This window comes from Corvus kubaryi, unplaced genomic scaffold, assembly GCF_017639235.1.
Source record: "Corvus kubaryi isolate FWS band 111438036 unplaced genomic scaffold, C.kubaryi_AGA036_p1.0 138, whole genome shotgun sequence".
NCBI lineage: Eukaryota > Metazoa > Chordata > Aves > Passeriformes > Corvidae > Corvus > Corvus kubaryi.
The window spans coordinates 14175225-14190518 of record NW_024580672.1 but is presented as its reverse complement, the minus strand read 5'-3'; the positions used below and the strand labels follow the sequence as shown (position 1 = coordinate 14190518).

The 15294-nt window shown below is 37.9% G+C and overlaps 1 protein-coding gene across 3 annotated transcripts in view; it reads right to left on the bottom strand.

Annotated features, from left to right (window-relative positions):
* Positions 1–15294, bottom strand: part of SHOC2 (SHOC2 leucine rich repeat scaffold protein) — a 68589-nt gene that overhangs the window by 7698 nt on the left and 45597 nt on the right. For all 3 annotated transcript variants that reach the window (XM_042019307.1, XM_042019306.1, XM_042019308.1), the window contains 5 exons: positions 8585–8715; positions 5662–5850; positions 4257–4379; positions 2033–2170; positions 1436–1553 (listed from right to left, as the gene is read on the bottom strand). In XM_042019307.1, coding sequence (XP_041875241.1) covers positions 1436–1553; positions 2033–2170; positions 4257–4379; positions 5662–5850; positions 8585–8715 — 699 coding nt within the window. The remainder of the gene's footprint in view (positions 1–1435; positions 1554–2032; positions 2171–4256; positions 4380–5661; positions 5851–8584; positions 8716–15294) is intronic.

The window sequence follows — 15294 nt, the reverse complement described above, 5'->3', positions numbered from 1 at the left end:
CTGTATCTGTCATGTGCCACAGGAAAAAAGCAGAAGAGTGTGGCTTCTCTGCATAGCAATGAATTTATTAAATGGAACTAACCAGTGTGAAAATTTTTTCCTGAATTCAAATTTTACAACTTCCTCTCCTACAGATACTGCAATACAGGTTGACCAGAAGATGGAAAACAGAGTAAATCCTTCTTAAGACTTCTATTCCTCTTTTCAAAAACATGGAAGTCCTCCCCAAAATAGTCCCCATTTTCCAGTCTTACATACCATAAACATCTATAACCTAAGAGACTATTTAATCTTTCACAAGAGAAAGCAGTAGGCAGGACTCATGGCATGGAAAACCAATCAAAAGGAGAAACTATAGAAGAAATAATGAGAAACAGTTGATACCATGATACATGAAACAGTCACACCTGACCATAATTCACTGCTCTCTCATGTGTGAAGACAACCAGCTTTAATAACCAAACTGTACTCCTACAATAGTATTTTAAATTTTAATTTTTACTGATTTTAATTCCAGAGTTTGTTTCCACAGCATCCAAACACTCTTCACTAGCTTATGAACTAAATTTAAAAACTCCAGGTTTAGATTATTTTAGGCTTTTCTCACATGGAGGCACAAGATGAGCAGCTGTAATGGCTCCTCACCAAAGATGCTGCGAGAGACAGACCACGTCTTCCTCAACTGCACATCACTGTTTCTGACCACATTTTGCTTGGTGTAGCTTGTCCCATCATTTTTTCCTCCATAATAAGCTCAAACTATAAGATTTTAACTTAAGTGGTCAGAATCATGCTCTGGGACTAATATAATGGAGACCAATTATGAAAGAAACATTGGCTCCCAGTTCCAGATGCTCTGAAACCCACCTAGTCTGAACATCTCAGACAAAAAAAAAAAAAAAAATCCTATTCCTTCCCTTCTGTAAATCTCCTCCACTTTCTTTTCTAACCTCATCAAGGTGAAAAACAATACGGGGGCCTATAAACAAAACTGTGTGCAGAAGGACTACCAGGAGAAACATTTGCTTCAGCAGCCTACACCTTACACAAGGGTTTTGTCTACACCATGGCATCAGAGTAGGATCAGTGCACTTCCTTTCCCTCTCCAAGAACAAATTTATAAAGTTGAGTCATGGATAACACAAAAATTGTGGGACAATTTGGAGGTAAGGAATGTCACCATTACAAGTTGGTGTCTGTTCAGCAGCTTTCTGCAGCAGAACTGAAAGAAGATAGTGCATCCTTTCCACTACAGTTCAGTAAGATAAAGATCGTACGCTCTAGCACTGTTCCTGTGGCACACGCTTCACATCAGGCTGAAACGTATTTAGAAGTTTCAAATGAATTTTGTGGCTTTTACTGATGAGCAGAATAGATGCCTATGATATGTGCTTTGCCCAGACACATTGCATCAAACCAGACAACGGGATCTTACCAATTTCCTCAGGAAGGTGTGTGAGAAGGTTCTCTCCGAGCCCAAGGTGCGTCAGATTGGTAAGGTGACCGATTCCTCTGGGAAGGGTGGTCAGCTGATTGTTAGTCAGAACCAATTTCTAAGGGAAAAACACATTTTTACAAATTAACTTAATGATTTTTGCTTGTAATGACAGCAAGTAACAAGATATGTAGCTGACAAATGAAGGGGTTCTAATCTCCTGAATTTGAAGAAGAAAAATTTCAACGATTCAACATTTCAAACCTCTACTAAGCATCACTAAATGTGAAAGTAAAAAAGTGCATAATAAAACACATGCCTAAACAAATGAGCACGACTGAAATCATTCCTGGGGTGGTATTGCACTCATGGTACAACAGTTATCCAAACTTCAAAATTTTGTTTGTTCAGTATTGAATAATAAAGCTGGGGAACAACTAGTGGGGACTAATTATAGGTGAAGTGGCACAAGATTCTGAACTTTTGGCTCTGTGTCCACGCTCAAATAGTTTCCACTCATCCAACAAGCTGCAATTAAATCAGCCTGGTGTAAATAAAGGACGTAAAGATGTTTATCTCGACCAATTATTGTTTCACCTGCAGATCCTTGAGGTAAGCTATTTCATTTGGCAAGGATTCCAGTTTGTTTTCCTCTAGATCTAACTCTCGGAGTTTCCGTAGATTTCCAATTCCATGGGGAAGTTTCTTTAGGAGATTGTTTGACAAGATAAGAACCTCAAAAAAGAAATAACAACCAAACACAGAATTTCAGTAACATAATAAGTAAATAACAGATTAAGATACAATTTTTTTATATATTTTCAAGAAATGAAGTCCAATATTAGCCTACATTTACATTAAGGAAGTAATTGGAAATTTAAAAAAAATAACCAAGTGAGTGATTTAACATAATTTGTTTCAAGTCTTTAATGACATAAATATATACATTTAGAATATACTTCTTTCAAATATTATTATATGTAGTAATAAGGCAAAGCAAAAACAACAGAAACCTCCTTTCTTCAAATGACCAAAGAAAAACAATTTCTTCCTGAATTTGCCTATCATTTTGTTATGCTTCCTCATAGCCATCTCATAATCATGTTTTACATTATTTGCTGTGCTTGCCAAGTTCTCCTTAAAAAGCTTAGTACTTCCTCTTCTCCCTATGTCCCTTTGGTTAAGAGCAAACAAACACACAGATGGGAGCACCTAAGCAGAACATTGGTTTTCCAAAATGGGCTGCCATCACGCACACCCATGCCTACTACAGTGCTGTCCTCTTGTTTTTCTCCTCCTTTCTGAGTTGAATTATAAATACCCCAGGTTCAAGAAGTCTATCCTTATTTGCAGGGTCAGTTAACAGAGTTACTCATTATTCCACAGGCAAGTTAACAGGGGTTACACTAATACACCATTTTTCCTCCAGAGAAGCCCTGCAGTTCTTGGAAGTAACCAAGCCTCATAACAGCATTGTGAGTAGTAAGGTAATGAATTACTGATTAAACAATGCTATTATCTAGTTATTTAAGAAGGCACATTGAAACATGAGGATGTGAAAGAGCAGCCAGTGTGGACCCTCGTGCCAGCCACACACAACCAGCCAAGGCTGCAAGTGCCTGTCTTCTACCAACAATCCCAGCTCTCACTGGCTTCACGTAATGTGAAAACACCCCAGGCAGGAACAAAATAAAAATATGGTGAGAATCAAAGTGAAAATTGAAGTGACAAAAAGCCAAAGCCTGAGGATTAGCAGCATTTCAGTGACCTTCCTTTATGCACTACGACATGCACAGAGCAGTGAGAACAGTAATGTTTTAATCGCGTATCAAGAAACAAAGGCAGGAACAGACAATATTACCTACGTGCAATGCAGCTGACTTAGCACTGCTGTGGGAACCTTCACTTTTGTGTAAACATCACCCCAACAGCCCTTTGTATTTGATTTTTTAATTACAGAGAAACGCAGTGGTAACAGGTCTGCAGACCAAGCAGCTCTCGAGCTTCAGCAGCCGACAGACCACCAGCAAACCCAGTTGTTAGAGGTTACTAATTTCCCAATCACATCAACCACACTTAACTTAAAAGGGAACTGGGCTATTAAATAGCTATTACTCTGTCATATAATTTTTGCCCCACACTGAAGGAATAATTAAATATTCACAGAAGTCACATTAGAAATTTGCAATTTCAAATATACCCTTTGTTACACTTCTTTAACAGATTTTTCCCAGCAGCTCACAGAGCCTACAAAGTTCCCTCAACTGCCCAAACAAGTACCTCTATCTTTCTGTCCCTCCAAGGCATTAATTTGTTTCTGCTGATGGTACTCTGAGAAACAGGATGAGGGGACAGAGCAGGTTTAGTTCGTGCTTTTAACCTACAAACTCTTCCCCCTCAAAGGTTCAAAATTCGCACCTGGCTCCCTACAAGATTCACAGAGCTGCACTCAAGCCACCCCTGGCTCTAGAACGTTTCATTATGTTTTTCTCATCCCTGCTGCTTCCATGCTGGTCTCCAGGAACTGAACCAAGTTCAGCAACATTGCATTTACAACACTAATTCTCTGTTGAGAAAAATCTTCTTTCTACACCGCTACAAATATATCTGTACGTAGTCGTTTGTGCACACTCATCGAGGGCCTAAAGAACAACATTCAAAAGCCGTTGACAACAACCACAAACAGATGCAACATCACATTAAACAGCAAAGATACACGTACTTATTTAGCTTTATTTGACCCGAAAGTAATATTAAACGTGAAGTAGAGAATGCCTATGTTGCAGGCATTCACGTAGCTGTTAATTTATACTCTTCTCACCTCAAGAGAAACAAGCCCAGATACATCCTCAGGGATTTTTGTTAGCTGGTTAGTCGCTAAGTTCAGTTCTACCATACTCGTCCAAGTCCCAAAGTCCAAGGGGAGAGACGTCAGCTGATTGTCCTATGATTTAACATATTGAACGTTTAGGGTCTGCCCTGGCAAGAAGTTGGCAAGGCATCTGACAGATTGAACAAACTAACAGAAAAACTTCATAATAACATAGTCGACAGTGAAATCAGAAGAATAAAATGTTGGCCAATTTTTTTCAAATTCCACCAAACATTACTGGTACCAACCGAGTTACAGAATTTGTTACTAATACAAACTTAAGTGGAAAAATTAGAAATACATAATTCTCAAGATCTCACACAGTGGTTAAAACACTTTTTGTCCTATTTTTGCTGAATACAGTGGATGGTGGGTTAAAAAAAAGAACAGAAAGTTCAACATAACTTACAAAGGTGCTATCAGCAAACATCGAAATCCTAAAAATATATGGAGTTAAAAAAAAAGTCCAAACAAACCAATCAGAAGAATAAACACCACTACTAAAAAAAACCCACCAGAACCCACACACCAAAACCCCTGAGGGGAAAAAAAAAAAACAAAACAAAACAACAAACCCACAACCAAAAAAAAAAAAAGAACCAAAAAACCCACATATGCTTTAATGGCTCAGAGTAAAAGCATCTGAAATTACTCTGAACATGCTACTGCTCAAAATGTTTCTAAAATATTTGATCTAGACCAGACACTTCAAAATCTTTTAAAAAATGGTCATACAAAGTTCTGGTAAACAAGCAAAGCTACAAATGGGTACGTGATAAAAACCGGACTTAATGCAAATTGAGGATTCATTTGTGTCAAACTATTCTAGAACAGTAGCTGAGCTTAGCTACTGCTCAAGCATTTCTTGAAATAGATCTATTAATAGAAAAATATCATCTCTTTTCCCTACTCCTCTTAAACCGCATTAGCACACTAAAAAGTTCTTTTGCTGTGCTCTTCAACTATTGCCAAAAGTCTCCAGACTTAGGTTTTGAAAGACTATATTAAAAAAAATTATGTTACATAACTTTGTTTATAATGTAAACTGTAACAGTGTCTGAGGGAGAAATAAGTTAATCTACAGGCTTGTGTCCCATGTGAATATTAAAGAACTTTGCAAGCAGCTTTCTTGTTTTCATTGTTCAAACTCAAGCAAATGTGACAAAATCTTAACTAGTAACATCTTGATAGCACAATTTTAGACTAATACAGAATTGTTTCTATATATGACAGCAGCAGCATCCACTTCAGCGTGATAAATTCATTCCTTACATTATTAAGTCTGCCAGAATTCATGGAGCAGCAAACAGTGCTCCTCATTGATTTTACACAGTAGCATGTTTCTGTGCCTCACCTTCATGTTCAGCTTACTTAATACTTTCGCCCTAGAGAAAATTCCGAAGGGGATTTTATTGATGCGGTTGTGCTCCATATTGAGAGAGTAGATTGTGGAGAACTGGGACGGGCCACCCACAGGATAGGACTGGAAGCAGTTCCTGGCCAATGTTAAACTAGTCAGTTTGACAAGGCTGGATAAAAGACCCTGTAGAAAGAAGAAAACCACACAAGAACTTAGGACAGATTTATTTCAATGCATCTCTTTTCCCTTATGGGTCTAATTAGAAATGTTTTTCCCCCCTCAAGTCCATCCCCTGAAGAAGTGTTGCAACACACAAACCAGTGTTATATTTGATAAAACTTCCACCAGCAACAACCTCTGCTCACAGTCATCAGCCACTACCTTATTTCCCCCTTCCTCCCTGCATGCTGACAGATAGAAAAAAGCAAACATACCACATTTAAAAGCACAGGTTTGGGAGGTTTGGTAACTCTTTTCTCCTCTGAAAGCAATTTTTCTAATGACACATTGCTCCAGGAGCACAGGGGCAGCGTGTCCATCCCCAGTAGCTGTTTTGGCTCCAGCATCTCACCCACATCCAAATGGGGCCCAAAGAAATATCAACCCCACATACTGGCTCCCAAAAGAGGCATTTGATAACTCCAGTACAAATCTTTGGTAACTTCATAAAAATCCATATTGTGATCACAACTGGTAGAAGTTTCTTGTTAGTGTCTTGTAATTATACTGTAGTAGTTTCAGATAATCAGACAGAGAAAAAGAATAGGAAGGGTTTGAAAATTCCATTGTTTTTTCCTTTTTCTAAAATATTCCTAAGTTATTACTGCTCTATTTTTTTCCCCCTTAAGAAATGAAACAAGAAGCCTGTAGTTAAACTGGATAGCAACTGCTGTCCATTGAATCCAGAGTTTCATTTCTCTTGACAATCTAATTAGATTCTGAAATCCCAGCAGCCCATATCTCAGTTTATCTGTTAGTTACGTGCCAAGCACGTTGCTGGAAGTGTGGAGATGAATAATGAGATCTAAATTACTGCTGAAGTGTCACCTTTGCTTATTACTACACCAACCTGAATCCAGCCCTATTTGCTTAAGTATTACAGAAATTGGAGATTTATGCATGGCATTACATACCATAAATAATGCAACATCTGCAATCAGGAATGAGCAATAACAACATAATGATTCCAACCATATTCCTAATGTCAGTATTTCTGGATTGCGATTTGAGCTCTATAATCACTGTAAAAGCTTTAAGAATATGGCTTTGCTGTTTCACCAGGAAAGCTTTGGCTACTTCTATAAATAGTTTATTAACATTTTTGTAGATAAAACAGGATCAAACAAGGACTTATCTTCATGCCCTGGCTAAAACTTTAGACACTGGGGGCATCTCAGCAAATATCAATGAAGCGTTTTTCCCCCTACAGATAAAATAATGGACCTTCAAATCAGTATTAATCTAACCTAATAATTAATTAGTATAATCTTTGATTAGGAAATATGGCTTCTACCTATACTTTAATTAACAGATATTAGTCCTAGGGTTAGGCAATCCCTGAGCTCTAACACACTTTATTGCTTCAGATGGATCCTGGCATTTCAAAAAGCTGGTTTTGAAGTCTGCTTGTATACCAAAAAAATATCTAAAATATGTTAGGTAATTCACTCTAATAGCCTGGAGTAATTAAATGCATTTGAAGGGAAGAAAGAGAGCTTTGGCAGTACAAAGAGAACAATGCTCTTACATCTGTGAGAGCTGTGGCAGTACTGCCTTCTTCCAGCCCATCCTTTTAAGATAAAATATTTATTAGGCATTGTGTCAGCAGCTTCAGCTATGTTTTCAAATTCTGAAATTTCTTCTACAAATACAGTTCTTTGTCTTATAGCACAGCATGCTTTATTTTAAACAGATTACAGTATAAACTATACATTTCTGCAAGCTTGAGTGTTAACATATTGTTGGCAAATACACCTGAAGAAGGCAGCACAGTCACAAAGAAGTTTGTACTACGGTGAACATCTTTTAAAGCAACTAATCACCTCTCACATTAGCTTTTTGCAATTACACCATAGTTGCTTTTGTAACACGTCTGGGTGGGGTGGGCTAGCTTAGCTCTCATCCTAAAAGCAGCCTGGTGGCTTTCACTCAGTAGCATTTTCTTAAATTATAGTCTTACCCAAACATTTATTAAATTCTCTGTTTCAATCTATCACTGCTGAGTTCAGAAATTTATCTGAAGAAAATTAGTTACTTACTGCCCTTTGTTACTGTAAATACTTTGCTGAATTCCAAGTGCATTTTTCTCCCCTCTATTTATAGTTTGCAATATACATCTTTAGATAACCTTTTAACTCGCTTTACACTAGTAATTTAGACAACTTGGGGTCATGGGGATGACAGCTTAGGAAAGCAGTTTGAGCATCCTTAAAACAGAAGAGGCTATAAAATTTATGTTGTGTCATGAAGTCTTCATCTTAAAACATTCTAAAGAAATGGAATAAATATCCAAAATAAGAAACAATCACATCAGATTTTTTTTCTGACATCTAAGCAATTATTTCCAGGCACTAATGCTTCATGAAGCAGAAGCATTGAGAAACACTTATCTAGCTTGAAGGGTGGGAATCTGGACTCATTATTTAAGGTTTTCTAAAGATACAGGACAGCATATACAACCACATGTATTGCTCCCAGTTTTGAGTCAAGTTGTATGACATTTAGTCCTTCAACACTGATTAAATATGCCTAATATTTACACAATCGACATAATTCACATTACATTTAGGTTAAAATAAAGGGTATTCCTCAGAGTTAAGATGGAAGATGAAAAAATTTCCCGTGTTGCACTTCCTTTACAAAACATCGATGTCCTCCAGCAGCATTCCCTCCCCAGTCCACTCCCTCTATTCCTCACCTCTGGTAAAGTAGAAATGTTGTTGTTCTCCAAGTTCAGCTCATCAAGTTCACTGCATTTTGCTAAAGACTTGGGAATTGCTGACAGCCTATTGTACCTCAGGCCAAGACGACTTAGACTGGACAGATTTCCTACAGGCAGAAAACAGGTGTTAATATACTGTGAGAATCACACATACACACAGAACAAGGTGTGACTTCTGATTCTTCTGTTGTCTCACACTCTACACTTCAAAATTTCAAATGGTGAAATGGAGCTGTCATCCCAAAATGGGAGATACACAGATTCCAGTGCTTTCCAATGCTGAAGTCAACCATGCAGAAGTAGATTGTGCATATTAAATACTATTCTGATGTTCTGCATAATATGATAAGCAAGCAAAAGGCTCATGTCCTATTGTGAAAGTCCTTCTATCCTGATCTTTCTGTCAACAAAACATACTATCATTTTCCAGAAGTCCCCAAAATGACTGTTTAAAATTACGGACAGTATCATTCAATGCCATGACTCATATTACCAGAACCTGGGCATGCATCATACAACTCACGTCCTGGCAAAACAATTTCCTCTGCAGGGAAAAAAACCCCAAAGCTTTACCATCCTCCAACAGTAAGAATGTCTTTAACAGGTGATAGGAAAAACCCAAAATTACCACATTTTCTGAGTGACACTGAAGAAAAAGTCTGGAGGAAGTCTACGAAAATCTGGAAAATAGTGCATGTAAAATTATTTCCAAATATTGCTTGCCTGATGGTCCCACCTGATATGTCTTTCTGTCAGGGAATAAAAATTTTGAGAAACTTGCAACTTGAAAATTTCCAATCTGAAGTTCCCTTTAGCTCCAACCTTTACCATCTAACAAGTACTAAAGACCAAAATCAACAGCTCAAGGATGCTGTTGAACTATAGGGTGCTGGGGCATTCAGCCTCTCCTGCAGGTACCAAGGCCTTAAACTTCACTGAAAAGTCAACTGGCAAAGAAACTTGTCTTCTGGTTCATCCCTACAGTCAGAAGAGGTGTCTGTGCAGGTGTGGACTTCGCACCAGGGGAGCTTGTGAACAGGTTCACACAATCAGTTCCTTGCAAAACATTGCTGTTTTACATTCACTTTTACAACCACCCATGGCACAACACCTTTGTTATGCAAACTGAAGTACCAGACAGACAAATTAGAAAAGAAACACAGGATTTAACAAACGTCAGAATGAATAACCAGCAGTAATTTTAAAAGATGAAGAGGCCTTAATATGGACAGTCTAACTGCTTATTAAGTAAAGGCTGTATTAATGCAGATGCACTCATACAAAGGTTACTGGAGCACAGCAAAGGAAGAAGTAAATGTAGAGTCTTATCTGCTAGACAGAGAAAAACTTTCAACAAAGCAAGCGGCAAAATACCTCTTTCCCGAACCTGGTCAAAATATACTGTAAAAATGCCCCTACATTCCCAAACAGTTGGGAATGTAGATAATAAAAACTTGAAACTGGGAACAACAATGTTGTATGATTTGCTCTAGTTTCTAAAATGGAGAAGTCACCAGAGCAGTAAAAGTAAAATAAAACAAAACAAAAAAAGCAGAAAACAAAAAACCTTAGCTCCCCCATAAAACTGCAAATGAAAAAAAAAAACCAAAACCCACAAACCCTTTAATACAGAAAAAAAATTATCTACATCTTACAAGTCGAGAAAAAAAGAGGATGAGTTTTCAGTGCATAATCTGATATTTATCTAAGAAGCTTGGCAACAGATTTTACTTAGTACCATCAAGAAGTAAACAAAAGTCAAAACAGGTAGCTACACACCATTGCTTAACTAGTAGCATCACTAGTAGTATCTTCTTGGGATTTTTAGTTTGTTTTTTAAAGTGCTTGATTCTAAGCAAGTATAAAATTAATTTTTGTAGAAGCAGCAAAGAAAGTCTTCACTCAATCAGGAAAAGGCGTTTAAAATCCAGGGCTATCAATATTGCACTCCAGTGCACAAATCTTCATCTTTTCCTGTTAAATCCTGCAGTGCATTTACACACTAAAGAGAATAATTAAGACCTATTCTGATCCTAGAGTCCACTAGCATAAAGACACACATATGTATGTAATTTAGCTATTTCATGCTGTATTTGTGAGATGAGGCATTGCTGGCTGAATAAAAAACTGGCCTTGCTTCACACAAAAAACATCCTACTGCAAGGCTCCAAGATCGTTAGGATGTGCCATCCTAGGGATGAACAAAGCACATCCTGATTGTTTCTCTAAATTGTTATTTAATATTTTACTAAAGAATGAACAACAAACTTTACACAAAACAAGGCATCAGCCTACTATTCTTTTCACTACCTAAACCTTGCGCTAGATGCTGATCTGGATTTTTCAGGCGAAAAGGACGAACAGGGAAGTAGACAGCATGATGCCAACTGTTGCTTAGCAATACAACATTGCTGTGCCAGTTCCCAGATTGTGAGCACAGCCTGTATGTATATGGCTCTCTTCCTACCAGCAATGTGGCATTTCAGAAAAATGAAACAAGGCAGCCACTAGAGAGTCAAAATGTACCGTAAGTTTCCAGAAGAGAATGACACACGTTGGTTATCCGCATGACATAATCAGAAAGGAGGCATAAATAGCAGCTCCCAGTAATTTTTCCTTATCATAAGTAGCATTTCTTAATAGAACTTTATCACTGTTTCTTTACAGTTATCTTTCTCCTCCATGGAAAAGGTATGCAAAGGCATAACAGAAGACACATCCCATGTGTACCACATTCCTTACGACTGTTTTGCACACCACAGCACTAAATACAGTTATTCCTGAGGACAAAACCAGTAAGATTTCTGCTAGAGCTGCATCTGCTAGAGCACCTCTCCCATTGCTCCTGGAAGGACTGTCCTGAGCCCAGCTGATGCAGGCAACATGAGCCACCTTCTCATTTCAAGCCAGAATTTATTTACAGCCGATTTACTGCCACTCAATCTTCAGCAATCTTTTCATCCTCAGAGTTCATACTCACACCTCATTGTGAATGCATCGAAGTGTGAAACCCTTATTAGCTTTTATCTTCACATGCTGGACAAGCCAGATCTTAGTCTCACCTTCACAAAACAGGATGACCCTTGCAGCTCTTCCTCTGCTCAGTGTGTTCAAGCTGACTTTTCTTTTTAACAGGAATGCACCAGTACAATGTTAACATTTGCTTCCACGGTGCAGGGGCCAACAAGCTAATGTGAAAACCAAGTGACAAACTGTTTTACAACAGAAACTGTTACAAGTTGCTAAAGACCACACCTTGTGCACTGAACCATCAAATAATCTCGTTTACAGTTCCCTGAGCTCAGGGTAACCTAGCTGATACTCGTATTTGGAGTTGCTTTACAGTGCCTGCACTCATCTCCATCATTTCCAGCTCAGCTATTGCTTTCCAGATGGAACAGTACTAAGTATCTGCTGATGGGCTGTCAGGTTAGGTGTAAGAAATAAGGCAAGGAAGGTAACAACTGATCATGATGAGCTCAATCAGACTGTCATCAGGACCATTTGCAGATGCACTTTTGTCACTGAAGCTGTACCTCAGCAGCTCCTCTGAAACAACCCCTCGCAGGTAATGACTCAGAAAATGCTGCACTAGATGTTCACGTACGTGACAGTTTGATAACCACAAGCGAAAAGCAGATACTAGCAGGAAAAGCAACAAGTAAAACCCCTTCCAACTTGTTCTCTTCGAGAGCCAATTACGAAAACCCTTGTAAACTCAACTGCCTTATTCATTGGTACTCCTAAAAATAACATCGTAGACCAAGCCCTAGACACACACCAGGCCTAAGCAAGTAACTGAAAAATTGCTTTAGTTCAACTTTTGTCAGAAACAGTCACTCTTGGGAATCAGGTTTCACAGAAACCTTATCTCAGGTCCATTTTCTCACCAGCAGAGTATGAACACCCATCAGCAGGTTCCAGCTCTCAGGGTTGAAGCAACCTAAGCACAGAACTCATAATCCCTTCACTGGAATGACTGCATGTCTCTCTCAGGATTAGCTGCTTCATTTACACAGAAGTGAATTAAAAACACTTGGAAGCATGCAAATCCAGAAATATTAAATTAAACTGTTACTATAAAAGGGACACGAAATAGATGGTTTAAATTAAATTCTTTATTAAAAGTACTTCAAAAATATTAATCAAAGGAAAAACAGGTGTTTGCCAATCCCAAAATAAAGAAAGGAAATAAAGCAGGAAACTACGTTAACAAAAACGTATTTTTTAGTAAGACCACCTGAAGTGGTTCAACAATACATCTCTTTTTTTAAGTATTTCAAAATCAAGAGAAAAAAGAACTGGTAAGCTGAATAATATAAAGAAGTACAAATTCCCAATTCAAAATTCTACCCGTGCTTTTTAAAGGGAGTGACAAATGCTCTCTTCTTCTGAGATTTACCACACCTCTTCCTTTCCCTCCCTTAGTTAAAATAATCCTTCGAATTCCCTATCCTTAGATGAAGGGTCATTATTAATGTGAAACTTAGCTCATCGAGCTAATTTGCTATAAGGATCAGCTGTTTTCTTTTAAATAAACCAAAAGCATCAGATCAATTTAAAAATCTGTTCACTAGAGAAAACTCCTGCTGATAACATTAAAAACACAAACTGGACTTATAAAGAGCTGTGCACATCAAAACCCCGTAAGACCATAATCAAAAATATACATAAACTTCAGCATACAATAAAAAATTGCAGGAACTTGCTACAAACAACATGGCACTATTAAGTATTTCAGATGGTCTAACTTGTATAAATATTCTTAGATTTTGATTTGACTCAACCTGGCACACAACGAGCAGTTACCTACTAAAGAACATGTTTTACATGGCCACATGTTACTTCATAGAGTGCCACGTGCTTAATTCACTGAGGAATCTTCTCCTAGCAAGGAAAAATTGCTGCTTTGCATACAAAAGATACCAGGTATCATTTTTTACAAATTGAAAGCAAGAGGTACAGCCAAAATTAATTTTTTTTAAATTAAACTTGATGTCACTTTAAAAAACCATACATGAATTAAATTTAATACGCTACATGGTATTAATCTTGCAGTGAGAATAACAAAGATGACAATATGAAATAAATTTCAAATTGTATGGGAGATAGTAGACATGCTAGAGATGGGCAGTTGTGGATAGAGATTAAACACTGCATTCAGATATTTCAACAGTGCCTCCTGGTCTTAAAATAGCCCTGAGTCAGAAGATGCGTGTACCACACTTGGTACTTACTATATACTAGTTTTCCAGATGTCAGCCATACTCTGTGACAACTTTTTAACTGTTTAACAGATTTTTAGGTGAAAGGAGCTGTTGGCATGTTTAATCTAATCTCTTATCAGAAAGCAAACCGGTTCCCCTGATAGCTGTAGAGTAAAACGAAAGGCTTCAGATAAAGTGTTTTAACCTTCAGTTGCACTCCACAAGCAGAGAGCAACAGCACAAAGTGACTGGTCCAAAAAGACACCTCAAAAGAGGAAACTAGAACAAAATTCCAGAGTCATTATTCTTCTGGTCTGGGGACAACTCCTTCCTAAACCAAAGCCTGTAGGTTTGTATGAATTTAAACTTGTGTCACCGGTTGCCATCTGAGAGAGATCAAATCCTTTCTACAATCCCTACATCCCTAATGTATAATATGGTCTGGCTAACAGTTGATGCCTGAGAAAAACAGGGAATGGGCACAGAAAGGTGATGGGGGTGGGAGGGCAACCACTCTAAAATAGGGAATGGGCACAGAAAGGTGATGGGGGTGGGAGGGCAACCACTCTTAGCAGAACTGCAGAAGAGATGAGAACCCCTCCAGATTATTGCTACTAACTACCAAAGCCAAAGCATGAAATGTAATTATTCTGTTGCAAATACAAAAGTATAGTTAAACACAATACAAAGTTTGACTTAATTTTACTGGTTTAACAGTAAAGTGACTTTTAGTGTATTTTAATTTTTCTTTTCCGCCACCAAAACCTTCTGATATACCAGGCAGGCCAGTGTAGGAAGCAGAATCAAATTCACAAATTACCAAAGTCAGCAGGGTCCATCATTTTTTGCCCTGCTCAAACCAAAGTGCATTATCCTCCTCCTGCAAAGTCTACGAATTCTCATGAAGATGTTACCTATTAGAAAACTATTTAACATGACTTTAAAATTAGTCTCTATAACCCCTAGGAGTTTAAATGCCATCTGAACAGAGCAAAGAGTTATCTCTACTTTCAGTCTAACGGTATCATCCAAAGACAGGTTCTCCCTCATTATTTCACTATTAAAAGGCTAAATTGTGACCATATCGGCAGTCAGTTATTTTCCAGCTCTGATTCCAGACTGTAACATTGCTGACTGTGTATGTGTGAAAGATGCACACAAGATACTTGCAAAACCTGAGTGACAGAAGCTCAGGTACCCATCATGTACCACACCCAACACCTGCATAAGGCCAGAGAGCACAAACTCTTAGTGACACATTTCTGAAACTGTCTAAGCAATGAAAATTCAACTTAAAATTCATTTAATAGGCGTTCATCAAAATGCATGTAACTCACAGACCTGCTCGTCTCAATTCTGATGTGTTCCTTTGAATCACTCTTTGCTTGTGCCTGCTTCTCACATAAAGAAAATATTATAGCCTTTTTCTTTCTGCAGTATACTAATCATTCTGAAAATGCTGAGCTGCAGTTATAATAC